This window comes from Emys orbicularis, chromosome 4 (assembly GCF_028017835.1).
Source record: "Emys orbicularis isolate rEmyOrb1 chromosome 4, rEmyOrb1.hap1, whole genome shotgun sequence".
In the NCBI taxonomy this organism is placed as follows: Eukaryota; Metazoa; Chordata; order Testudines; family Emydidae; genus Emys; species Emys orbicularis.
The window spans coordinates 140,547,263-140,573,003 of record NC_088686.1 but is presented as its reverse complement, the minus strand read 5'-3'; the positions used below and the strand labels follow the sequence as shown (position 1 = coordinate 140,573,003).

Here is a 25,741-nt window from a genome sequence, read left to right as displayed (position 1 = left end):
ATCTGAGGCAGCGTGACGCTGATGGATTCCGTGTGATGTTTTGTCACCCAGCATCACTGCAGCATGATGATGTTTCGAAGCGATTGATGTCTTGATACAGGATCTTCATAGAGTGTCCAGATGTCCTGATTTTATAGGGACAGTCCCAATATCTGGGGCTTTGTATTATATATATTAGTCTGCAGAAGAGAAGAATGAGGGGGGATTTGATAGCTGCTTTCAACTACCTGAAGGGGGGTTCCAAAGAGGATGGATCTAGACTGTTCTCTGTGGTACCAGATGACAGAACAAGGAGTAATGGTCTCAAGTTGCAGTGTGGGAGGTTTAGGTTCGATATTAGGAAAAACTTTTTCACTAGGAGGGTGGTGAAGCACTGGAATGGGTTATCTACGGAGGTGGTGGAATCTCCTTCCTTAGAGGTTTTTAAGATCAGGCTTGACAAAGCCCTGGCTGGGATGATTTAGTTGGGGATTGGTCCTACTTTGAGCAGGGGGTTGGACTAGATGACCTCCTGAGGTATCTTCCAACCCTGATATTCTATGATTCTATGATATAGGTGCCTATTACCCCCCACCAAACCTGATTGTTCACACTTGCTATCTGGTCACCCTAGGTCTTCGCAAGGCTGCAATGGGTGAGCTTGGGTCCACTGGGTGGAGTGAAAAGTCAGTGTCCCTTCCCACTGGCTGTGGAGTAGCAAGTAGCAAGAGACCATGAAATCAGAGAGCGGAGGGGATTTCGGGGGGCAGGGGTGGGCATGGCTTTCCAGTGCAGTGGTGGCAAAAAAGAAAATGGGAGGGGGGGGATATCTTTTTTTGTTTTCAGTCTAGAGCGCATGGGCGGGGAAACAGCCCCCTCCTGCAGCAGGGCAGCCGCCTAGCCCACCATGGGACCCAGGGGGCTCCTTTCCCCCTCCCTCCGGCGAGGCGGGGCCCACCCGGGGCCCCGCCCCTTCACTTCCCGACGTTCTAAAAACTGTAACAGTGGAGCCGGCGCTGTCAGTGCGGCCGGGAGCGCGGGGCAGAGCGGCCGGGAGGCAGTTCGCTGGGGTCGGTGTTGCCTGCTCGCCCCGCTCCCCGGCTGGGAGGGCCCCCTCCTTGCCGCCGGCTCCCCCTTCCCCCAGCTCCGGCCCTGAGATCCTTGTCCCTGCTGCCCCCGTTCTCCCATCATTCCCCAGGATCCAGGCACATGGAGCTGCTGTGCGTGGAGGGGGGCCCCCGTGTGCCCAGGGCGGAGCGGGACCCCCAGCTGCTGGGGGACCGGCGGGTGCTGCAGAACCTGCTGAGCCAGGAGGAGCGCTATAGCCCCCGGGTCTCCTACTTCCATTGCGTGCAGAAAGAGATCAAGCCGTTCATGCGGAAGATGCTGGCTTTTTGGATGCTGGAGGTACGGGACCCCCCTCCCCTAACCCGGGTCCTACCCCCAGTCCCCCCAAATCCATCCTGGAGTCCAGCAACAACGCTTTTCCTTACCCCTTTGTCCCCACCGCAGACACAGGCAGAGAGAGAGGCTGTGCCTGCTGGGTGTGGGAGACAGAGACCCACCCCAATCGCACTGGAGTGTGAATGGATGTAGTGGGGTCACCTAGTGGTGGGGGCAATTGGGGGGGGAGATTTTTTTGGGTGGGAAAGGCATTCGGTTTGTGGGATCTGTATCAGTTGGTAGGAGGGACGCTTGGGAGAGGGTCTGGGGTGTCACTTGCTGCAGGATGAGTTCCAAAGGAGACAGTCTGATGGGGCGGGGAGAGGCCTCTGGTTTGTGGGGGTTCAGTCTGTGGTGGGAGGGCTCTGGTGGTCAATCTTTTGGGGGGATGGTTAGGCAGGGGGACTAGTGGAGTAAGAGGGCATTTAAAAGAGGCCTCCCCCCCCGGGGTTTTGTAGTGGTGATAGATCCGGGGTGCTTGGGAGCATGATTTCCACCTCTGCATATGGGGAATTGCAGCATTTCCTTCTGCACCGAGAGGGCCACCCCCACCCAGACAGCATGCTCTCTTCCACGCCCTGGCAGTGTGTGCTTTTGCCTCTAGGGGGTCCCACCCGCCTTACCCCAGGCCCCCAAACTGTCAGCTTAAAGTTCTCTGCCCTATGTCTGGCAGTTTAGAGAGCTGGAGTTTCAATGCAGCTGTAAGAGAGAGCCTGGGTAGAAAAACATCACAACCTCCCACTCCGCTAAATTAAAAGGAATGCGATCCTCAGCATTAAACAACTTAATGAGGAAAATATCGGAGATGTCTCCGTCTCTTTTCATAAATGATCAAGCAGTGAATAGTCTAGACTCAGAGGAAAATGAAATTACATGAGGAAGAAACAGAATCCAGATTGAATTCAGGCTGTCGATCTCTCCACCCCACTGGCTGTCGTGACAAACTGCGCGTTTCCATTTTTAAGCACATGCCGATTCCAACTTTTTTAATTATCCTCTGTCTTAAATGCACTTTCTGAGATAGTTACTTGGCTAAAAGCTGCTTTGGGGCCTGATTCTGCAAGACACTGAACTCAGTAGGAGTTGAAGGAGCCCAAAGTAAACTTAGAGGCTGTATCACTGGGATTTCCTAAGGGTGCGATTTAATAGGATTTGTGCTATTAAGACCAAATGTAGGTCATATTGAAGTCGGTGGCACAACTTCCATTGACTTCAGTGGCAGCAGGATTTAGTTCTAAACGCTAATCTTTCATTTTTTATTTTAAATGAGGGTGAGGGGGAATGCAGCCAAAATTAAATCTGTGAAATGAGAAGTGAGTCTATTTTTTTTTTAAAAGGAGAAAAAACCGCATGCCAGAGACTATGTGGGTAGAGAGTACACAGGGAGTCAAAGTTACAGTTTGAAAGAGAAGGATGATCTTTGCTATAGCACAGGGGGAAACCTCAATATTTTTGTAGTTCTGTTAAAACAAGGAAATAAATATGGCCGGTGTATTAATAGCATAGTTGAGGGAATAGAACAAGGGACTTAAATTTAGGATTCCCGGATTCTGTTTATGCCTGTCATAAGTGTGGTGTAGATAGAGGAGGGGAGCCAGGAGTTTGAACTCGGGTTCTATCCCTGGCCCTGAGAGTGACTCTTTTTGTGATGTTGGGCAAGTCACTTAGCCCAGAGATTTCAAAAGTGGCCACTGATTCTTGGTGCCTCAGTTTTTGGGTGGCCAGCTGTAGCCACACTGGGACTGATTTTTTCAGAGGTGCTGAGCACCCCCATTCAAGGAGAGCAGGAAGTAATCAGCACATCTGATCATTAAGACCTAGATGCTTGAAGTTGGGGAATCAGAAACAGAGGTACTCAAAATCAGTGGACACTTTAGAAGATTTTGGTCTTTAACCTCTCTGTGCCTCCATTATACCCAGTTTACTATTTTCCCTACCTCCCAGGGGAAGGTGAGGCGAGTTCTAGGACATTGGGCCAAATTCTCTGCTGGTGATGTGTTGGAGTTAAACCAGCAGAGAATTTGGCTCTTAAGGCCAAAAGTGCTTTGAGAGCACCAAATGAAAGGTTCCACAGAAATGCCAAATACTACAATAACTAGTAGTTTTGAAGTCCTGATGCGGACAGGAGCTGAGGAGTCCTGCATTTAAAACACTTCCTTTCTTCTGTTGGGTTTCATCAGGTGTGTGAGGAGCAGAAGTGCGAAGAGGAGGTCTTCCCCTTGGCCATGAACTACGTGGATCGCTACCTTTCTTCGGTCCCTACTCGAAAAAATCACTTGCAGCTTCTGGGGGCCGTCTGCATGCTCCTGGCTTCCAAGCTGCGAGAGACCATGCCCCTGACTGTGGAGAAACTCTGCATTTACACAGACAATTCCATCACACCACAACAACTCTTGGTAACCTCCCCACTCTGCCTAATAGAGCCTTTCTCCCTATTCCCCAACTCTCTTATCCTCTACATGCTGCTACTGCTTGGCGACATACCTGCCCTATGGCTCCTTCTGTCTTCCTTCCCCTGTTTCCCCAAGCACCTTCCCCCATGTTCTGCAAATAGCCTCTCTGCTTCCTTGCCCAAGTGGACACACAACCTTTCGGAGAGGTAGAACTGCACCCCTTACTTAGAGCCACCACCTCTGCCTCGGTTCCATGCAACCCTGGTGTTATTCTCCATTGATTGCTCTGGTAGGCAGAATCATGACACTGAGGTTATAGAAAATATTACATGTGTTAAACACACATCCCCATCACTGAAATTCACTGTGTCCCATGTTGGGGCTTTAATATGGTAAATAGCTCTGGATCAACAGCCCTGGAGAGACCAAAGGCCCTTATTCACAGAACAGGTACTGCAAAAGGCAGTGGACGGGGAAGGTGCTGTCAATGTGCATATCTGCCCAAACCAGGAGGGACTTCATCTCTGGGGATGAGAGGGGAGCTGAGTTTCCATGTCCTCTCACCCTTGGTCTTTCTTCTGAGACTGCTCACAAGGGGGCCAGTTGTGATGGGGGGCTTTTGTGACCTAGATGCCTGCCCACCGGGAGACCACGGTCCTTGGTGCTCAGAGACCAAGGTGGTAAGTGCTGTAGAGAGGGGCTGGGAATAATGTAGGAAAAGGTCATGGACTTGCTGCCATTTGGGATTGTGTGGGGGAGGACAGGACTAGTCCAATGGGAATGAAGTGAAGCCATTTTTACAAGGTCTCAAGTGACACTAGGACTTATTTACTTAACTCCATTGCTGCCCAGGTGTCCCACGGGGTGGAATCTTCTTGGTGGAGCTCAGTCAATGGGGGAGGAACGTGAAAGGGCTTCAACGGTGTTAGAACATGTGCCCTTCAAGAGGAAACCACCACCTGACTTCAGTGTAACAAACATCCCTTAGGACGGTTTGTCTAACAGAATTTCCTAGGGTTAGTCATCTGCTGGTTAGGTTATTTTTGAGGAGTGGGGGTGGTGAGATGATGTAATAATGATTCGTCCCCGGGGTGGGGAGTGGACCCACTAAACTTTCAGGTGGGAGCTGATAGACATTTCTGGTTATTGGAGAACTTTTTTTATGATCATGCAAATGAGGATTGGGGGGAGTTCCCTTCACCTCCCTGCGACTTCCCCTGAGATATATGGAGGATTGCTATTGCTTCGGTAACACGGGTGGAGGATGATCACAACCAGAGTAGGTGGATTGTGCCATATGTGATAGCCAGGTATGGGTGTCCACAGGAGTTGCAGGGGCTCATTGTGTCTGTGGAGTTGGCCCCATGGTTGGAATGCAGCTCCTTGCCTGTGCTGCTGTAGAGGAGGGTCCTGTTGGGCACGAAAACTCTATAGCCAGGGGTTTCACTCTTCTGTAAATAAAACTTCACCCCTTGCAGCACTTCCTAATTCTTGAATATATTCCATGCATGTAAATCCCATGGATTGTAGTGGGAATTATGTGCATAGAGTTCATTTCTGGATCAGGCTCCAAATTAGAGGCTGGTATGTGTGTGTGGTCCTGTGGTAATGATGGGGATTGCCATCTGGCAGAGAGACAGATTCAGTCTCCATTCACCCCCTCCTGCTCAGGTGCTTGGCCTGCAAAGGTTGGGGCGGCGGCAGGGGCAGCAGGCCAAGCACCTGAGCAGGAGAGGGGGCACCAGTTATCTTCTGGGAGGGTGGGTGCATTTAACAGACGAGATGGGAAGGGTGTTTTTTTCCCCATGCCCACGGGAGAGAATGAGATGGATAGGTCAAAATGCTCCGATTCAATGGACTGTTTGTGTGGCTGGATTTAATGCTGGGGAAAGGTGCCTGATTGCCAGTCCTGGAGACCGAAGGTTGCTGTCCACTGAACAGGTGCTTGGACTGCAGCAAGGCAAGCTTTCTCCACATGTTGCCTCGTCTCCATTTCTGACCTGATCACTAGAGCTGAGATGGGGGTGCAGTCTTCATGGCCCAGGCAATCCTTCGCCTCTCTACTGAGCCCACCAAGTAGTGGAAGCTAGGTCGTGTCCATTGCAGTTATTTCTGTGATCACAGAGAAATTTTGACTGATCGCCACCAGGCACAGGTCTTGAACGATGTTCAGGTTGGTTCAACTACCTTAAAGTGCCAAAAATCAACATGATTTTATTTTGCTGTGGGTTTGGGTTTTTTAAATTAAATTTTTCAGGCTTAGTGTATAACAGGCATTTCTTTTGGCCCTCCCTAATTGATCTTTCAAAAATGGCAGGGAGTTCTGTGTTTGCTTGGGCTGTGAAAGAGGCACCAAGTTTGAAGTTTTCCTTTCTTCTTAAACTGAAATGCTCAGGGCTCCACACCTGGAGCCATTTCAAGGGTTTGTAAGCAAGGAGTCTTGGGTAAGATGTGCCTAAATATACACACACACACACACACAGAGTTATAGTGTCGGGGGAGAAGAAGCAGTGGTACTCTGCCAGGTGCCTTCCACAACCCAAGCTCTGCCTACTCGTGACACCAAAATGAGATGCCACGCTCAGTAAATTGGGTGGCTCTTCATATGGCTGTACCCCTCCTTTCTGTCTGTCCATCTAGGTTCTTATATTAGCACCCATCACCATAGTATCAGAGTACTTCTTTTTGTGCTTTGCTCAGCAGTGAAATAGTTAACAGTGCTGACATTTACATTTTCACCAATAGGCTTCTGCGTCAATGCCCAGCTGAGATGAGCAAGAACAGTTTCATCCTTGGTGCCAAGCATCCTGCCTTATGGTGCTAATGATGGGCTTCTCATGCATGTGTCCACAGCCAAAAGAGTGGAGCCCCCCATGCACTAGCGTGGAGCTCCAGGGGCAGTTGTCTCTTTAGTAATTGGGGTTAACTTGTTTTGGTTTTTTTGTTGTTTTTTTGGGGGAGTGGGGGGAGGATTGAGCAGAAGGTGAGCTGCCCTGTGGTTAGAGGCAGCAAGTGGGTCAGAGCAGTTGGGGGCCTGGAGAAGGACTTTGTCTTTGAAGGTCATTGGGAAAGAAGACACCTGTAAGGCTGTGATCTGAAAGTCACACCAGTCCTGCTCTTGGTAAACTCTGTAGCCCAGCTGGGAACAGACGGTAGTATGACTTCCCACTCTGATCTCCTCTTGCTGGGTCATAGGCTCCACGACCTGAGAAGGATTACAAACTCTCCAGGATAACCTTGGATGGAACTGGTGAGGTTTGCATTTGTGTTGGGATGTGACAGAGTTAATGCTCTGCTTACAAAACCAGAGAAAGCTGCTGCTTTCCTCCTATGTGCTAATAATGCTATCGACTTCTCTTCTTTCACAACAGTGCAGTGAGAGTGGGTGGGGAGGGGAAGGAGAGCTTCTTCATCACAGTTTGGACAATGGATACATCCTGGCCTCTTAGCACAAATCTGTGCTTCCGGTGCACTCTCCTGGGCCCTTCTAAGGGAAGCTGGCTCACTTTCCCAGCAGGTTCACTTCCTCCTCTTGGAGAGGATGCCTGGCACAAGCTCGGCATTCTAAAAAGGATAAATTAAAACAAAATCTTGATGAAGTTATTCTTGGCAGAAGGAAATGATGCAAATGAAGGACTTGTCCACTTGGAGGAAGTTGGGTTTCCGTCAAAGGGCGTTATCTAACCATCTTTCTTTTTTTCATTAAACCACTGGCTAGAGGCTTTTCTTGCCTGTGCAGGATGGTACTTAGCCACAAGATGGTTGGAGGGAGCAGCTATTGTCAGCAGGTCATACCGTCCCTTGGCTTGGTAGGACCTGGTTCATGTATTAGCTGTACTGTTGTCTCGTCCTCTCCCTAGATATTGGAGACCATGGTTATAAAGAGATGATAGTTTTAGCTTCCAAAATAGCAATGGTGCTTCCTGGCATCTTGGTTGCCCTGAGGTTTCAGAGGTGTTAACGGTTTGTGCATAACCCATGTGCTCTTTGCAGGGCAGGAGAAGGGAGATGAGAATGAAGATGACTTGTGCTATTGCAACCCAAGGCAGTTTCACTTGGGCTGTTAGCCTGAAACTCGTGGGGTGGGAGGGAAGAAAACAATCTGGTTGCCAATGTCTTTGCCATAAAGCAGGAGTCTTGCTTTTGTCCTGGCCATCCCAGCTCCTGCTGCTCCAGCCTTGCAAAATCCATTCAAGTGTCTCAAGCAAAAGAACTTACCGGCATCTCTGCTGATTCTCCAACGTAGGTGGCAGCAGTAACTTTTCTTCCTCCTTCCCTCTTCCCAGAGTCCCATTCACTGATGCTTTTCTCCAGCTGCCATCTTCAAAGACAGCTCAGGACCTGTCATCTGGTACGGTACACTCCTGGGCTTTGACCTTAGTAAGTCTGACTTCCTGACTGCGAGGCATTTGTGGTCAGAATTCAAACGGGCTCAGTACCCATTTAGGCATCAAAATAAGTGGCCAGATTTTCAGAAGAGCCCAGCACGTTGCGTGGCCATTGCTGGGAGAGAGTTATTTTATATAGCACTAGTGATGTGTAGAGACCCATAGAAAGGATTAGAGGAGCTTAGATCGAAGGGTCCAGTCCTGCAGGGTGCGAAGCATCCCCTACTTAAGCTCCCAAGCAGGAGTGTGCCCTTAGAAAGATAACACAATGAATCGTGCCAGCAGCTCATGGTAGGTAGAGATAGGGAAAGAGAGACAACAGTAGACTATGGGAAGTGATGACTGCTCTTGGCAGAGCATTTCCAAGGAAAGCAGATCAGGCACGTTTTGCTTTTGCTTAATTCTTGGGTGCAATTGATGTGACTGTTCTATGTCTGGGGAGCTGGAGGGGGGCAGAAATTGTTCCAGCCTTTGCTATAGACTGCAGCCTGAGCTCTGATCCTTCACAGGAGACAGACACAAACATTTAACCAAAGTTTCCTATTTGCAAATGGACTTTCACATTCTGCTCATTTCAGTAATTCTGCATCTGTTGCTAAGTAGGCTGGGTGGCCAACTGCAGCTTTGGAGTCTCTTCCCACCCACTTTTTGAGTCAACCGAACGAACGTAGATGAAGGAGGTCAGAGCTGCTCAAATCTGCTGTTTCTAATGTAAAGTGTGGGTCTGCTGTGAAAAGCGAATTTACAACGGCACCTTGCTGCTCATCAGCTCTGCTGACTTTAGTGACAAAAATTAGCATGAACTTCATCTCCTATTACTCCTGCAAAGCCAGCATAGTGATGGGAAAGCGAGCCGGATTGGGCGTCTTGAACAGAATTGCTTCCTAAAGTCCAGTCATTTAAACTTATGCAAACTCATTGAAGGCAGTGAGGTTGCACAGGTATTTCTGAGGGTAGAATTTGACCTGCACCATCCTTATTGTGGATGAAGATCTACAAGAAGGAAAGGACCCAGCTTGACTGTCAGATCCAGGTTGAGTTTGCAGGGCTGCAAATCAGAAAAAAAACATCTTTATACATGTAAGCACTTGAGCTAGAAATCACTGAGATATGTTAAACACAGGGTCCCATGAGGCTACGTTTCAGAGTAGAACCACAATTTGGTGTCATCTTGGCAGGAGAAGAGGAGGTAATGTACAGTGGAAGCTGCATTACTAAAACCAGTACTGGATGCAGTGAGGAGAGATCAAGAGAGCAGATTTGCTGGTGAAGAACCTGATTGTGTGTGCTCTCCATGCATAGAAATCCCAGCCAAGTGGAGGGGTGTTCTGCACACTGAGTATCCTACAGGATTGGGACCTGACTTTCTCCCAGTACAGAAAAAATGCAGAGCTAGCTGGGAAGTGTTGCTGGCTCTCCAGAGTGATGATAAACTCTGCAGTCTAAAGAAACAAAGGATAATTTCCTATTTTTAATTTTTTTTAACCATTCAGAGCAAGTCAATTAGATGCCAAGGAAACTCCAGGAAAAGGATGTTTGTGATCTTGAGAACATTGTCGCTTTGGTGTGCTGCTCTCCTCTCTGTAGCAGCCTTTTGTTGTGCTTCTTCTAATGATTAAGACATTCTGACACGCAGTTCAAAGCTGGAAGCCAGGGACGGAGGGCGGGGGGCAGAGAGAGTAGCGAGAAGTTTTTATTAGACAGGGTGGCGCAAAGCTTCCGTGAGTCTGATCCTTTGAGGTGCTGAGAATCTGCAGCTCCAAGATTGTTTTGAGCCTCCCTGCATACCCTGGGAAGAGCTGCTTCTTTGTCCTTCTTGAAAGGACAGATTGAGTCACCCAGACAGGTAATAAAACCAGATCAGTGTCAGTGCTGCAGGGGGGAAATAACCCCTCACACGCTTTAAGCCTGGTGAGTCTAGGGTGAGCTCCCATGGGCCACCCAACTTTCTCAGCTGAGCTACAGTTTTTCCTGGTGGGTGGAAGGGGATGATCTCCTTCTGCCAAACATTTCCTGCAGTTGGGACAGGCTCCCTCTGTCTCTTGTTTGCGGTTGGTATGTCTTGTGTCTCTTCGGTGCTGGGTGGGAGGTCCGAGACTGACAACCTTTGAGGCTTCAGTCTCCTGTTAATAGAGTCATAGAGTTTATGGCCAGAAGGGACCATTAGATCATCTAGTCTGACCTCCTGTGTAACACAGGCCAGAGAATTTCATCCAGTAACTCTTGTGATAAGCCCAATAACTTGTTTGACTAAAGCATATCTTATCCACAGAGCAAGTCTGAGCAGTGGCCATGCTTGCTTTCCCATCAGTGCTCCAACCCCAGAAAGAGGCCTTGGGCCTGACCTGGACAGTCTGCGTATCGGGGCAAGAGGGAGTGTTAGCTTCGGCACATCAGCCTTCCCAGCGACATTGGCAACAAAGGGATTTGAACCCTGATTCCCAAAGACTTGGATTGAACCCCAGTAAGCTCATTTCACATAGGCAGGCAGGCAGCCAGCCAGCAGGTGATAACAACTTTCAGTCACGACTGCCCGAGGCTGTGTTCTAATTAGCGATCGAGAGAGGAAGAGCTCTGTATCCCATTCCCGATCCCTGGGCTCTGCAGCAGAGGCCTTTTTCTGGGTCCTCTTGCTAGTCTTCTTCAGCTGCTCAGACCCCCTTTCTGTAGGCAAGCCTGATGTCCGTTCTATATTCTCCTGTAATACGGTGCATCCCAAATGACCTTTTCCTGTGATCTTCAAGACCTGTGGTTTACAATCAGTCTTCTACTTGCTCCTTGCTTTTCCTCACTGCATTTAATTGAAGAGAGTATAGGTTGTTGGGTAGGTGCTGTTCTTATGTGCTGTGAAGTTAGAAAGTAGGCTGGTCAGTATAAAAGACCATGCAATCCATCTGGGGAGCTTGTGGGGGGAAGGGGACCCAACACCCTAAAACAACCCTGATTCTAGCAAAATACCATCCACTGGCAGGAAATGGCCTTGCAGCCGCACAGTGATGATACTGTGCGTTTTGCCCAGTGTGCGATTCGAAACAGGTTGAGCAATGCTGTTGTTTAACAACTCAGAACTGGTACTGTTGTGTAAGGGGAAAAGGTGGGGTTTTGTTTTTAAATGAGCTAAGCCAGATCCGTCTGAAAAATCAATCTCGCTTCTTCAAAACTGCTTATCCTGGCAGAATTGGCTGCCCTGTTGGCTTCTCTGGGGGCAAAATCAACCTCGTAATCTATTGCCATTTAAAGATAATGGGACTTCTGGTAATGGGAACTATACTCTGAAATCAAGTGACCTAGTTAAGGCCAAGTGATGTCAAGAGGTAGAGACACCACTTTATTTGTTGCACTTACGTGGCCTCCATCCCAATAATATCAGAGCGCTTCACACAAGCTTTAATATACCTATCTTCACAACTCCCCTGTGAGGCTGGGCAGTGCTGTTCTCCCCATTGTAGAGGTCATCTTTCCTGTTGAGGTGGCTATGGAATGAAAGGGCTGGTTTGTTTTTGTTTTTGTTTTTTTAACAAAAGGAGGAAGTGACACCTATTGGCTACAGGAGATCCTGGACTCTATTCCTGGCTCTGCCACAGACTTGCTGTGTGATCGTGAGCAAGCCGCTTGACCTCTCTCTGCCTCATTTTCCCACTCTGAAGCGGGAATAATGCTCAGAGGGCTCTTTGGAAGCTCAGTGGGCATGATCCTGAGAGGGAGCGAGCAGCCGCCACTCCAGCTGAAATCAATGGGTGTGCGAGGGCACAGCGCCTCTAGGGACCAAGCCCAGAGTCTGTAAAGTGCTTTGAAATCACCTTGTGGAAGGAGCTATACAGGCCAGTGTTCGAAAGGGTCCATGTCATTCTGTCTGCTTTCTAGTCCTTCCATGTTTAAAAGTTGTTCTTGCAGCAGACTCTGTCATCCTGCCTCAGGCTGGGGTCTCACCAGGTCTTTTGAGCCAAGTTGGGTCAAGTTTGTTGGACAAGAGACCCTTCCGGAAAGGTGTCGAAGGAAGTGGTGTGGTGACTGGGTTGTGCTCTTCTTTACGAGTTGGTAGTGAGCCAATGACCCAGCCTGGCGCTAGGGGGCATGGTACTGTTGGAGGTGCCTTAAGTAGACATCCTGATCGTTTGTTGTCACTAAAGACCCAGTGCCTTTTTCCCCAGTAAAACTGGATACTAAGCTTGGCATTGTAACCAAATTCTAACGTAATCCCTCAGTTAAACATCCCTATAGATGCCGCTGGAAAAGTTACTCTTCCTTTTCTAAAACTGCATAGTGTCGCGGTTGTAGAATGGCTTCTGTGCTCCAACCTAGAGGTGGCTGCATTTCATTAGGCAGTGAAGCAGTCAGTATAGACGGTCCAGCCATAAAGTGGTTAGAGATGGAGGGTATTAAGGTTAATGCTCCTGGGTGAATTCTGTGATTCTTACTCTGGCAGATGCCCATTACCATCAATGGGAGGTTAGTCTGAGTGAGGACAGTGCAATTTTGCCTGTAGGTTGGCTTGGTTTAGCTGCACACTCATTTTGTCCCTCTCTATTGTGAGCATTTAAACTGCATCCACTGACGGAATATTCAGGGCCGTCCCTTGTAAACTGCTGTGAGCTTTCTTAGGTGCAGAACTTATCCGTGCCCTATAGCCCCTTTGTGCTGCACAGCCATGAGCCAGGGGCATCTCCAGCAAGCACAGAGGAGGTGTACCCATTTCTGTTCCCCTACTTCAAGGAGACATTCTGGGAGCGGAGAGGGGGAGTGGCCAGGGGGTGCCTACTCCCTGGTTATTCTGCACTGTCCCATAGGGGTTACTCCTCTATTGGTGCAGGTTTGCAAGTTAAGGAAAGCGCTAGTTAACCTGCACCAATAGAGGAGAGGCCTGTGGCTTCCTCTCTTGATCCCTACACAAGGCCATGCATCAGTGCAGGCATGGATTTGTCCCACAGTCACAGACTGCGGGGAGATGAGTTCCCCTGGCAGGAACTTTGCTTCCCCTCTTTCTGTCCTGCCTCATAGCATTGCAGCATGGACGCTGTGCCGCGGGGCTGGCTCCTCCCCAAGCACCGTGCTTACACGCTCTCAGCTCTCGCTAACTCTCTCCGTGGCAAAGCACTTTCTGTACAGAAAGGTCTGACCTGTTTGTGTAACACTCGCTCTCTGTCCCCCACTCAGGACTGTGAGGTCCTCGTCCTTGAGAAGCTAAAGTGGGACCTGGTGTCGGTGATAGCGAATGACTTCTTGGCTCACATCCTCTATCGGCTCCCGCTGCCCACGGACAAGGTAGAGCTGGTGAAGAAGCACGCACAGACCTTCATCGCCTTGTGTGCCACAGGTATGGGGCTGCTTGTTGCACTGGGGGCAGCAGAGCTGTCTCATTAGGACTGGCCAGGCTAGAGCAAGCAGCAAGGGCGGGCTGGTGGTTACATCACAGGACTGGGAGCTGGGTAACCTGGTTCTGATTCCTGGCTCTGCCATTCTGACTTGCTGGGCAAGTCACTTGGGGTTTGATTTCTAGAGAGGCTCAGCACCTACATCTGCTGGGGAAATCAAGGCCCTTAACCTCTCAGTGAGTTCATCTCCCTGTCTGAAAAACTGGGGATGATAATGCACAGGGTTGCGAGGCTGAGCACACTAATGTTTGTAAATTGCCTTGAGATCCTCGGCTGGAAGCCGCCACAGAAGGGCAAAGCCCCAGTAAGAATATTATTACAATGGCTAAAGCCTGGCATGGTGCAGTCAGCTGTCCATGGTCAGCGTCAGCTCTTACCGCCCAGCCGGGCCTCTCAAGTGGCGAGAACGGCACAAACCCACCACTCCTGAGCGTGCCCCACCACCTGGCCCCTTGGCTCTAGGCCAGAATTCTAATGTCAGATTCCAAAAGTTAGAGATGGCAAAGGCTTGTTGGGGCTTCCCAGGCCAGTGCAGCATCACTCCCTGCTGGGTGCTCTCCAGTCTAGATCTAACCACCCAAGCAATGCGGTTTCCAGCACTTCCCCGGCGGAGACTGTTCCACGGGCTGAGATCTCAGTGCATTCCTGACATTCAGCCTATGCTTGCCTTTGCTTAGGGCTTGTCTACGCAGAGACTTACTCCAGAATAGCTATAGCGCTTTAAATTCACACCCTGCCTTATTGCGGAATAACTTCCCTGTGTAGACAAGCCCTTAGTTTTACCCCTTTTTCCTAGTCCTATCTACTGCACCACTCTAAGCTATTTAGGGGGGAGGGATAGCTCAGTGGTTTGAGCATTGGCCTGCTAAACCCAGGGTTGTGAGTTCAATCCTTGAGGGGACCATTTAGGGATCTAGGGCAAAAATCTGTCTGGGGATTGGTCCTGCTTTGAGCAGGGAGTTAGACTAGATGAGCTCCTGAGGTCCCTTCTAACCCTGATATTCTATGTCTCTTCCTGCCTTGGACTGCAGACGCTTGTTAGCTTTACAAGGTTGCTGTAGGACGCAGCCATGTTCACAAGGATCCTTGCTAACATTCCTTACTCCATTCCCTGCCTGGGTTTGTAGATTACACCTTTGCTATGTACCCTCCATCCATGATTGCAACGGGCAGCATTGGCGCAGCGATTCACGGCCTGTCTGTCTCGGCTAACTCTTTCTCCGGTGAAGCACTCACGGAGCTGCTGGCCAGCATTACTGGCACAGAGGTGGTAAGTACTGGTTTGGGGGAAGCGTGGCACAGAGGTCTGGGACTCGGGGGACTGAGGATTCGGTTGCTGGACTCACTGCGTGTCCTTGGGCATTTCAGTTCCCCTCTCTGTGCCTCAGTTTCCTCATCTGTAAAATGGACACCAGAATGATGCTCGCCTACCTGTGTAAAGGGCCTGGGGATCATTAGCTGGAAGGTGCTTTATAATGCAAGATAGTATTTACTATCTCTGCCCAGGCACTACCAAGCTGATCAGACCACTGGATGTTGGTGTTCTGGGATGGGGAGACCACCAGGAATCTGTTTTGGGATAGAGTTGGAATCTAAGTGAGAAGGCAGCACAGGGGCTGAGAGATTATGCCAGGGGAGGTCTGTCACTGTCACCCTGTTGGGTAGTTGCATTAAGCTAGATCTAGAGGGTCCCAGGGCATTTGTGCTTATTCCTAGCCTCCCAGCAGAGGTGCATGGGATGGGGCTTAAGGCAGAGGAGAGGCTGCATAAATACGTTGGGGAGAGAAGCCTGTGTCCTCAGGAATGGCCAGGCAGGGATCGGAGAAGTAGCTGCTCAAGCAGGCACCTGCCAAGAAGTGTTACAGGGCTTCAGTGCCCAGGCCTGAAGTCTCAAGTCGCATTCTGCAGGGAGGGAGGGATATTTCTCTTTCTCACAGTCAGGTTTGGGGTCTAGGTCTCCTTTATTCTCCAGCTTCAGATATAGGGGTTGCTCGCTCCCCCCTTCCCCCCCCCCCCCCCATAAGTGACCTTCAAAGTAGAGAAGGGACAGAGCTTGGCTGTAATGGAACGAAACAGGATTCTTCACTGAGGCTGCTGGACACAGGCAGACCCTGTAAGTTCTCTCCAGCTCCCAGACTAACTTGGTCTATGCTGCCTAGTGTCCTCATGCAAGGTCTCCCTAGGTCCTGGCCTGGACTGAGCAGTCATGGAAGGGATGCTGACTACATTATATCACCCAAATGTCCAGACTGTGGTAACCCTCTGAGTGTTTTTGTTATTGGAGTCCCCAGTCTCTCCCTGAGCGCGGTACTACAGCGTCTGGTTTCCCCGCCCCCAGGGCTGCTTCATCCTCCCACGGTCTGCTCCTTCTCTCCTTGCTGCTGGAATTACAATGCCAGGAGGGGCGGCTGTGTGGCCTCCTGCAGACTGCTGTATATTGCTCCCGTCTCGTCAGCACCATCCTCTCCTCCCCAGCTGCTGACCTTAGACTGAACGCCTCTTCTCTACACACCGTGTTGGCTCAGAAAGCTGTGGCTGAAGCTAGGCAGAGACTGGCTTTTTGTTCTGAGTCTGTACAGCGCCTAGCACAGTGGGGGCCGGGGCCGTGACTGGGGCACCTAGATGCTACCATAATACAAATAATTAGGAATTGTAATACATAGTGCTGGCTCTTGCCATGGCTAGGTAGGCGCAAGGGGCTGCGAATCTTCACTGGCCAGCAGTCACTGGCAGGGATGCCCCGGGAGGAAGCGCTAAAGATCCCCCGCCTCTCCTGCCTCTTTCCGGAGCATAACTACACTAGCCCGAGGTACTTCCCCAGCTCATAGCATGCAGCGGGGTGCGTGGCTGCTGCATGCCAAGGTCTGTTCCCCGACTGCCCGGTCGTACGATGGCCCGGATCACTTTCTCCTTTTGTCCAGCATGATGGGGGGCGTGCAGGAAGCCTTTGAAAAGCAGACACAAAGGGAGGCACCCGCTCACCTGAGCGGACAGGTGTTAACGGGATTGGGTTCACGGGAAAACAGGCTCGGCAGCTGCTAACCTCAGCCAGTGTCCGATTGCTGCCGCTCTAAGCGTGGGCGGGAAGGGAGCCAGAAGCAGCTTGCCATTCCAGGACTCTTGATCAAAGGCGGATGTGCATGGAGCCGTAAGGCAGGAGTATGGGGAACTGGTCCCTCAGCACCTATGGGGAGCAGGTGGGGGGCTTGAACTAGGATGGTTCAGGGTCCCTGTCTTCAATCATCCTTTGCTCCCAGCACTGGACCTCGGGAGCCCTTGTTCCCCCACAGCCCCTTTGATCTCTGCATCTGCCCAGGCACAGAATGCTTGAACTCTGGCGTGGAGTTAGTTACCCTCCCCCGATAGCAGCTCTGGGGAATTGGGAGGTTTGGGGCTGTAGTGGAGCCGGGAGAGGGATAATCACAGCCTAGCATTGTCAGAGGGGGGCCGGGCGGGGGGGCTCACTTTATTTGCTCAGTGGTTTTTGTTTGAGCCTTTAAAAAGTAACTTTGAATTGCCTGCAGCCAGCTGCTCTCAAGCTGCTGCTGTGAATGGGGCAGAGGCTGAATGCTGCCCTGTGAGCAGAGTTAATTGAAGCCCGCGAAGGAGAACAGGTGGGAAGCAGGGAAGATTTCAAAGGCCGGCGAGGGGGAACACAAAGGAAAGATTAGAGGGCACTGGAGTCGCCGAGGCCCAAAGCTGTTACTAGGCTGCCTTCCCTTATGTAACCCATTGGTGTGTGCGCTCAACGCAGCCTTTTCTCCCAACCCCCTCCCGGTTTCCTTCCGACTTCTCCGTGCCAATCCTGTCTTCAGGGCCGATCTCCTGAGCTTCGGCGGCTGTTATTTATTCTTTGTATTACGGTAGAACCTAGGAGCCCCCTTCCTGGCCTAAGACCCCATTGTGCTAGGTGCTGTACAGCCACAGAGCAAAAAGACGGTCTCTATCCCAAGGGACAGCCATGTCCTCTCTAGCTGGAGTAACCTTTCTTTGGACTACTTCCACTGGCGTTCTAATGGATGGGGCGGAGGGAGGGGTGGGGATGGGGGTGGGGGTGGGGGAAGGATTCCAAGCTCGGATTCCTGGGCCCCATTGATTCAGTCCATGAGCTTGGACAGGTCTCTTCCCCTTCCGGCGATTCAGTTTCTCCACTGCTTAAATAGAGGAAGATGATAACCTCCTTCCAATGGCCACTGAGGCTTAATTCATGAATGCTGGCGGTGCTGCAGGGGCATTAAGGACATGCAATGACTTACCGTTATGCAGACTGCGCTGCTTTGCTCTGTTCTGCCTCTGCTACCAGGCTGATAAATTCCTGCCATGGGTATCTGGGCCATAAGAACTCGGGACCTCAAGCATCTAATAGGTTCATTACTCCTGGTTGTATTAAGGTTTTATCTTAAGCGTGTGATCACCGAGGGGTTAGGTGCTGCCCGCTTACTACTTAACAAGTCTTTGCTCTCTGGTAAACATGCCCCATACAAGGTTTGATTCTGAGTGTGCAGCATTATCCACAGGGAGATGGGCAGGTTAGAGTCTTCCTCCCCCTTTCCTCGAAGGCATGGGACCATACCTCATTTTTTAAATAGGCATCTGGTGGAAGGTGACAGCCCTAGATTCTGGGCTCCTTTACAGAACAGGTATTGCGGGGGCAGGGCAAGCGTCCCACAGCATACTCAGCCAGCACGCAAGGCCCCTCCAGAGAGCCAGAGGAGAGCTCCCTCTCGATCCCTAGACAGTCCGTAGCATCTCTGCCGAAACCAGCCCCTTTGCGGGTGATTGCAGTGGTGGCTTTTATGAGATGCAGACCTCTGTCTCGGTTCCTAGTAGACTTAGCCGCCGAATTCAGAGAGGCCACCCAACAGTGGCAGCTTCTGGTTACTGCCGACCTGTGCTGAACTCGAACCAGGGTCTCCTTGCCTATCCCCCGTCCCTGCAGCCCATAGACATGGCCTGCCAGCTGTCCCCTCTCCTTCTCCTGCCCTGGGTATAACACAGCAGCAAACTAGCCAAGAGGGGGTTTAGAATGGCCGTTGCTGGGGCCCCGTGTACAGCTCTCTTCGCCTCGTTGCTGCGGGTAGAAGGCTAGAGGCTACGCTTACTGGAAATGACTTGGGGAAGGGGAGGTGGGTGTTGCTATTTTTGCTTGCCACATCCTCTGTCAGTTTCTAAGAACCAGTTGTGGATTCCTGGTAAGAGATTCTATGTGTGACACAATCCTGTGAAGAGAGACGGCCCAGAGTCCAGCCTGGCTCTGGCCAGAACCCCAGCCCTCGCCTGTGCAAAATGCCACCATTCCTCATCAGAAATTGGGGGCAGAGGGCAACCTCTGCCCTTTACAGATGCAGGAGGCCCCAGACGCCGCTGCATCTTGTGCAGCACCCTGGTGAGTCACTGCAATCTAGTGTCAAACTGGAGGAGTTTCCTCACCCTGTAGAGGCTCTAGGGGAATTGTCTTCGATACTTGCCGTGCTCTGCTAATTAAAATCATTCTTGCTTCACTGTTTCCTTGAGGCTGGGCATTTCCCTTGCCCCAAGTACTGCACTGGAGCCAGGATCCTGGACAGTGTTGCCAGGAGATGCAGTATTGGGCTCCCAGTTCATGAAGAATCTAGGAAAAATCAGATGAAGTTCTCTGATGGTATAGAAAGTGTAAGAGCCTAGTGAGGAGCATACTTCGTCACGTAGATGTACCTGCATCTTAACAGAGTGTTAATGTCCTCTGCAAAAACTGATAGCTTCGCATGAGACCCTTGGATTGGGATAGCTGACTGGAGTCTGAGAAGTCTGGGTCTAGCTTTCACGGAAGGCTTGGAGTTAAGTTGAAAACTCTTCCCAAATGTTCCTCACTTTACTAATCTCCCCCCGCCTCCCCACAGCACAGCTTGGTCCTCTGTTGGAAATGAAGGACCAAGAACGGTGGGTTTAATTTAACTCCACGGTGATTTGGGGCCCTACAAGAGCTTAGGCAGCCCAGTCAACACTGAGCACTCTGAAGGAGAAGTGGGATAGAGAGCGAGTATGTGGGCAGTTGCTGGGAAGTCAAGGTGACTAAAGAAACAAGCATCTCTTGAAGTATTGAAAAACGTCTCCGGGCGTTTAGGCTAACGTGTGTGCAGCCTGACACAGGTCCTTGCTCCGTGTTAATATAGGTAAATACCAGTGCAGGAACTGTTTACGTCCATTGAGAGAGGAAACAAGAGTAGGAAAAGCCATGATATTGTGGAGCTGAAGAAGGGGTCCTGTCTAGGGAAATTACCTTTCCAACCTCTCCTACTGCTCCAGAACAACCTGCACCCCACCGTAGCGGGCCATAAAAGTGACCTTTGTGGGAATCCAGTAGAGTAGGGAGAAGAGGTGGAGTCACTGCAGAGCATTTTCATAGAAGGGGCTTAAAGAATAAACTCAGATAAAGAAGCTGGAGACGCTCTGTCTAGGACTAAGCCTCGTCCATCCATTTAGATGCTCAGGCCTGAAATATAGCCCCGCACCTGTTTAGAGACATCAGCAGGGCTCTCTGATTTCCGAGAGGCAGAGTGGAATTGATGCCTCTGGTCTTCTTTCTTTCCTCTCTCACAGGACTGCCTGAAAGCGTGTCAAGAGCAGATTGAGGCAGCCTTAGCTGAGAGCCTGAAACAGGCTTCCCAATCCCAGCAGGAATACAGCTCCAGGAAGACTCCCGACTACCCGGCCAGCCAGAACGGCAGCATGACCAGCACGCCTACAGACGTCACAGACATCAACCTGTCATGAACCCCCCTTCCCCATAGTCCCCCAGCCCCAGGAGAACGGGACCTCGCACTGGAGAGGGAGAGGCCTTGTGGAACCTGCTGCCCATTAATTCCGTCCGTCTGAAACGCACCGGGGACTCAGTCCACTCACCTGAGGTGGCAAGGACCCATCAGCTGTCCACCCAACAGCCCAGTAACATCAGAGGGGAGGTGGGAAGATAGGCTGTGATGACCTCGCAAGAGGAGGCTCAAGCAGGTCTAGATGGGTTGGCATCTGTCAGTACTTTGCTGTCCCTACTCTTAACCTGCCTCACCAGATGGTGGCGGGGGGAACGTTTTGTGGTGGGCGGGGGTTAAAATACATCGGGGGAGGGGGTGAAAGAGCTTAACTTCAGTTTTAAAGAGTTTTTCGGGTTGTTTGTCTGAAACATAGTTGGTGCACCGTTGCCGTTTGCTGTCTCCTAGGGAACCTTGGCCTCAAGCACAGCCAACCCTTCCGTGTGCGCACTTCATGCACATTAAGCTCTTTTATTATCTTGGTTTCTGGGATGAAGAAACATTCACCCAATGCCTCCTGCATTGGAGCAGCCCTCAGTCCCTAGTACAACAGGTTGGCTTGGTTTGGGGCCGAGAAGACGGGTTGGTGGGGAGCCAGCTGGAGGAAAATAAGAGGAGCGGGTGAATCCATCTCCTCACTGCTCAACACCAGGCTGGTTGGGTTTCTCCTACTGGGAGGGAATAGCAGGGTTGCTTGTGTCATTGTTAACAGGGAGAACAAGGGTCTGGCTTCTTGTTTTTTTGCGCTTGCTTTGTGCAAGTGCTCTGTTTTGGGGATAAGTCTTAAGAGCTGGTACCGAAAGGTAAAAGCCCTGGGAAGGAGACCTTTAGTGTGAGGCTCACTGGGTGTAGGGTTGGAATTGGACTCACTGCACCTGAACTACCTTAAATTGCCTTTGCTTTCTGCCATTCTCCAAGAGGCATTAACCAACTGCTCAGACAAGGGAAGAAGAAATGGAAGATTTGCAACTTCTTGGTGGGAAACTGGGTGCTACTTCCCCTCTCCCTTTCCAAACAGTGCCTTAAGCATCCTTCCACCTACCTCCATCAATCCGCTGTGCCACCAGGGCTCTCGCGTGGAGATGAGTTAGTTAGTTCAGACACCACTCTTATTTTTAAGTATATACTGAATGTGCTGCTATAGTCTTAAATTTCGATGAACTCCTCCAGAAGGTCTCCAATCCAACTGGAAAAATAAAAAGCAGGAGGGGAGGGCAAGAGAGGGGGCAAATATAGAGTGTTTTTATAGGTGATATATATATATATATACACACACACAAAAAATAGGCCATAAATACTTCCAAGCACTTATGGACAGAGAAAAGATTTTTGTTGTTGTTGTTGTTCCTGTTTTAGTTTTTAAAAAGTTTTAAAAAAAATGCTGCTTTGATAAGAGAGACTCTTACAGATTACTATTTTATTCAAGGGCAGAAGCCAGCTGGACTCTTGTCTGCTAAGATGTGAGGTAGAACACTGCTGCTTACGTAGATTTCTGGGCACTGATGGTGTCTTACCCTGTGACTATGTCGCCCTCCAGGGAGGAGAGGGGGAAAAACTCCCTCCTAGGCTGCCACCAGAAACAGTCTTGTTTGTCAGGCTGCTTTTTCCTTCCACCCGTCCTCCCACCGTGCCTAGCCTGATTTGCCAAAAAGGAAAGCTGTCTACCACTGACTTCTGCTAGCTGTTAAAGTTAGGAGGGGATAGAAATTACATGATGTTTGGGGGCTGTTTGTATAAAAGGAAATATATATATATATATATATATATATATTAATGAGTTAATTTAAAAATGAAATTGTTTGAACTATCCATATGCAGAAATTCCAGGGCTAGGAAACCAGATGAAAGCATATGATGTTGCAATAAAAGACTTTTTAAAAAAAAGTGAAAGCATCTAAAGTTTCCCCTTTGAAAGACTGAGTCAGATTATGTCTCTTTTTTGAGTGCCTGAGCAGGGCACGGCCCTGTATACAAAGAGATCTCTGGAGCCAGGTTCTTCTACTCCTAACAGCAACAAAAACAATAGCTGTCTCTTCCTTTCTAATCCCTAGCCCAGAATTTACAACCCAACCAAATGCAGGTGACCTTGTTCAGACAGACATGGCTCACAGCTGAGGGATCCACAGTTTGACTGATTCCTCAGCTGTGGGCTAATTTGCCATGTCATTGTCCAGGAAGTGCATTGTTCCTGAAGGACACTGGGGAGGAAGCGAGTTTGAAGGAGGGAGTGCGAAGTGTCAGTAGGGCTCATATGGGAGAAGGTATAAAGAAGAGGTGGGGAGGAGCCAAAGAGGATGGCGAAGGGATAAGCATACATTGGATTAAGAGAAAAGCTGGAGGATGGGGTGGAAGCGGGCAAGGTCTTGAAGCTGAGACTCTAATGCAGGTGAGAGGAAAGCTGGGGTGGGGGGAGATTTCAGTGGGGTGTCCTGGACGGTAGCAGCAGCTTGTATGGTGGCGAGGTGAAAAATCAACCGGCCTTAAACTCACTTGAGAAGCGGCTCAACTAAACCAGAAATGTATATTAGAGAAAGACACTCCCCTACCCCACGATCAGAACCCCAGCAATAGGCCCTAGTGGGAGTACGTGGGAGAACCCAGGACTTGGGCACTCCAGTAACTCGGGTCCTTAATAACGTGCAGGCTTCCACCCCTGGGGCAAATTTTGCGCTGTACCTTACTTGCTTTGTTGATGCACCTGTCAGAGGCTACGGGACCCCCTCCGGTGTAACGGCGTGGAGGTCGTTGGATGAACACAGTGCTCCAGCTTGAAAGTGGGACAGAGCTCAAGGTAGAAATATATATTTAAAAGCTTTTTTTTGGGGGGGGGAGGATGCCTGGATCAGGACAACAAGGCCTGGTGGGGGGCACACAGTAGAAGACTGTGACTTTATAACCATCTACTGACTCTCTGAAGTATCTTTGCCAAATGGTTTTCAGTACAGCAGATACAACTTAGCGTTTGCCAAGGAGAGTGAATGCGAACTACACTAGGAGTCTAGAGTCTCTCTCCACCTTATCTACTTGTTATGACTAAAGGCAAGAGATAAAATCAGGGAGTGTAGGAAAAGGGGCAGCCCCAGGTGGATGGGCTCCAGGCAAATTACCTAATTTCAGCATGATTCAAAAATGGCCCTTTTGTCCTCAACAGCCCTGCTCCTGCTGTAGCGCAGAGGTGAGCTGCAGGTGTTAGTGCTGTGAATACTGCAGTGCCTCAGGAGAGCGAGCTGGAGTCTGCGCCTTCCTGTGCATCACAGGCAGAATATTCTGCTACCTTTCAATGATGGGACCAATCCCTCATGCATGTGTGAAAGGTTACACAGATGTCACCGCGGGCCTAAGTGATAGATAAGGACAATATCCAGACCTGAGGGCAGGATGTGGTGTGCAGAACCTCTGACTGGTAGCAACGCATACGGAGGAAACCCAGCTTGACTCTCAGTTCCCAGGCTGAGTTTGCAGGTTGTCCTGTTTTATTACAGAGGGAGGGAAAGGAGCTTTTTACATGTAAATGGTGAATTCTTGATCTGGACAAACACGGGAACCTCATGATGGAAGTCACTTTTCAGAGCTCCCTGAGGGTTGCAAACAAGGCGTCTGGAGGGTCATGACCACCCTGCCATTCAACTGTTGCTAAATGGTAGGGGGGAAAACCCAGCCGCATGGGAATGGGGGCCTCCCTGGAAAATGCTGAGAATCACTGGCAGAGAGCAATTCTCGCAGGGAGCATTTTGCACGAGTATGATCATCCTGCTATGCTAGCGTGACTGAGCAGCTCCAAAGGAAGAAGTAAAGCTAGCAGAGTCCCAGTTTTAAGTGGAGTCAGGGCCACATGAAATCTGGGTACAAGGTGGAAAGTCTTTGGGTTACAAAGCCAAGCAGAACACGAACGCACATGGCTTGGGTGACACGGGGAAGGTGAGCTAACTAGCGATTGCGGCTCTGCAAAGCTTGTGCCCCTTGACTGAATCAGGGTGACTGTGAAGTGACTGCACAGAAGCATGCACTAGAGAGCACTGGACAGGAGGGGTGCCCTGGCGTGGGAGGTGGGGTTGTTGGAGTGGCAGGGAAGGACTACACTGCAGTGTGGTAGGGGAGCACGCCAGAGCATGGGGGTGCAGAGTAGGCGCACTGGGGAGCTGGGACTGGCGCATTGCAGCGAGGCACCGAGCTGCTCCCTGGAGTGACTGTTTAGCAGTGGGTACCACAAGCTGACAAGTGGAGGTTTCCCCCTGTCTCAGCTCTTTGCATTTGGGGATTTCCCCCTTCAAAGCCACCACCTCGCCACGTTGCTTTCTCACACTCCCCTCCTCAGCTCTGCTGGCGGCTGTTGCGTGTACTTTCCACAGAGCGCTGCGGGGATGTGTGGCGACAGCAGGAGGGTTTGGGCTCTAGCTGCCTGAGCAGAGGATGATGTGGGGCTGCCGTGAAAGCCAGCTTAGCACCTTGCTTCCTCCCTGTCAGTCTGCCTGGTAACAGCCAACCCTCCAGCAGCAAGAGAAACTTTTTTTTTTTTTTTTAACCCCTTTAGGGTATTAAACACAGCTGAGCCACCATGCTCTTCCCCTAAGGTCATGGCCTGGGGAGCCTGGCATCTGCCCTGTGAGAGAGGGCCTTTCCTTCCCTCTTGTGCCAGCCCCTGGCAGCCTGCTGAGTAAGCACAGAATCCCTGTTCTTGGGAGGGGGTCCCCACAGCCGGTGATTCCACCAGGACAAGCCCTGCCTGGCAGCGCAGCTGCTGACTCCAACTGCGCAGTCTCCAGGGCTTTAGCCTGGAGCTCAAAGCACTTTTATGCCTTCCTGCTCCCTGCAGGGTAGAACTTATCCCTGCCTGTCACAAGCACGGCTCAGCGTGCTTGCAGGGTGAGAGGGAGTGAGTAATCAAACCCAGGCATCCTGATGATTTTGCATCGTGTCCTCGTGCAGTCAGGAGCAGCAGCGGGAGGATTGCTCCTCTCCCCGCACGGAAGGAACTGCCCTTTGCTGTCTGGAGCAGGCGTTACATCGGGCCCATTCTGACAGCTGCTCTGCCTGCCCCCTTTGTTTGCCTGCTGTTTCGCCACCTCGTGGGGGACTGAGATAGATCAGCCCCAACTTCCTTTAGTTCAACGCCGTGTGAAAGCCTCTGAGCAGCTGTGAGCAAAGAGATAACTAGACAAGGAGCTGGTTTAGCAGGCGAGGGCACAGACTCTAAGCCTCCTGTATTGCTGGGGGGACAACTGCCATAAAGGCCATTGCCCTGGAAGGACTAAGGCCTCCACTGACTTCAAGGCCTCAGCTTTGCCTGCATGGGGACTGGACCCTGAACTGCAGGGCTCAGAGGAGGTAGGCTGAGCAGCTGGAGGGCAATGGCTCTGCCACTCTTAAAGCTCCAGGTT

At 50.6% G+C, this 25,741-nt stretch overlaps 1 protein-coding gene across 1 annotated transcript; it reads left to right on the top strand.

The window, feature by feature from the left end:
• Positions 1-1,188: 1,188 nt before the first annotated feature.
• Positions 1,189-20,328, top strand: CCND3 (cyclin D3). The gene is made up of 5 exons (XM_065403417.1): positions 1,189-1,386; positions 3,603-3,818; positions 13,358-13,517; positions 14,703-14,845; positions 20,155-20,328. The coding sequence occupies exons 1-5, from the start codon at positions 1,189-1,191 to the stop codon at positions 20,326-20,328; spliced, it is 891 nt and encodes a 296-aa protein (XP_065259489.1).
• The last annotated feature ends 5,413 nt before the right edge of the window (positions 20,329-25,741 follow it).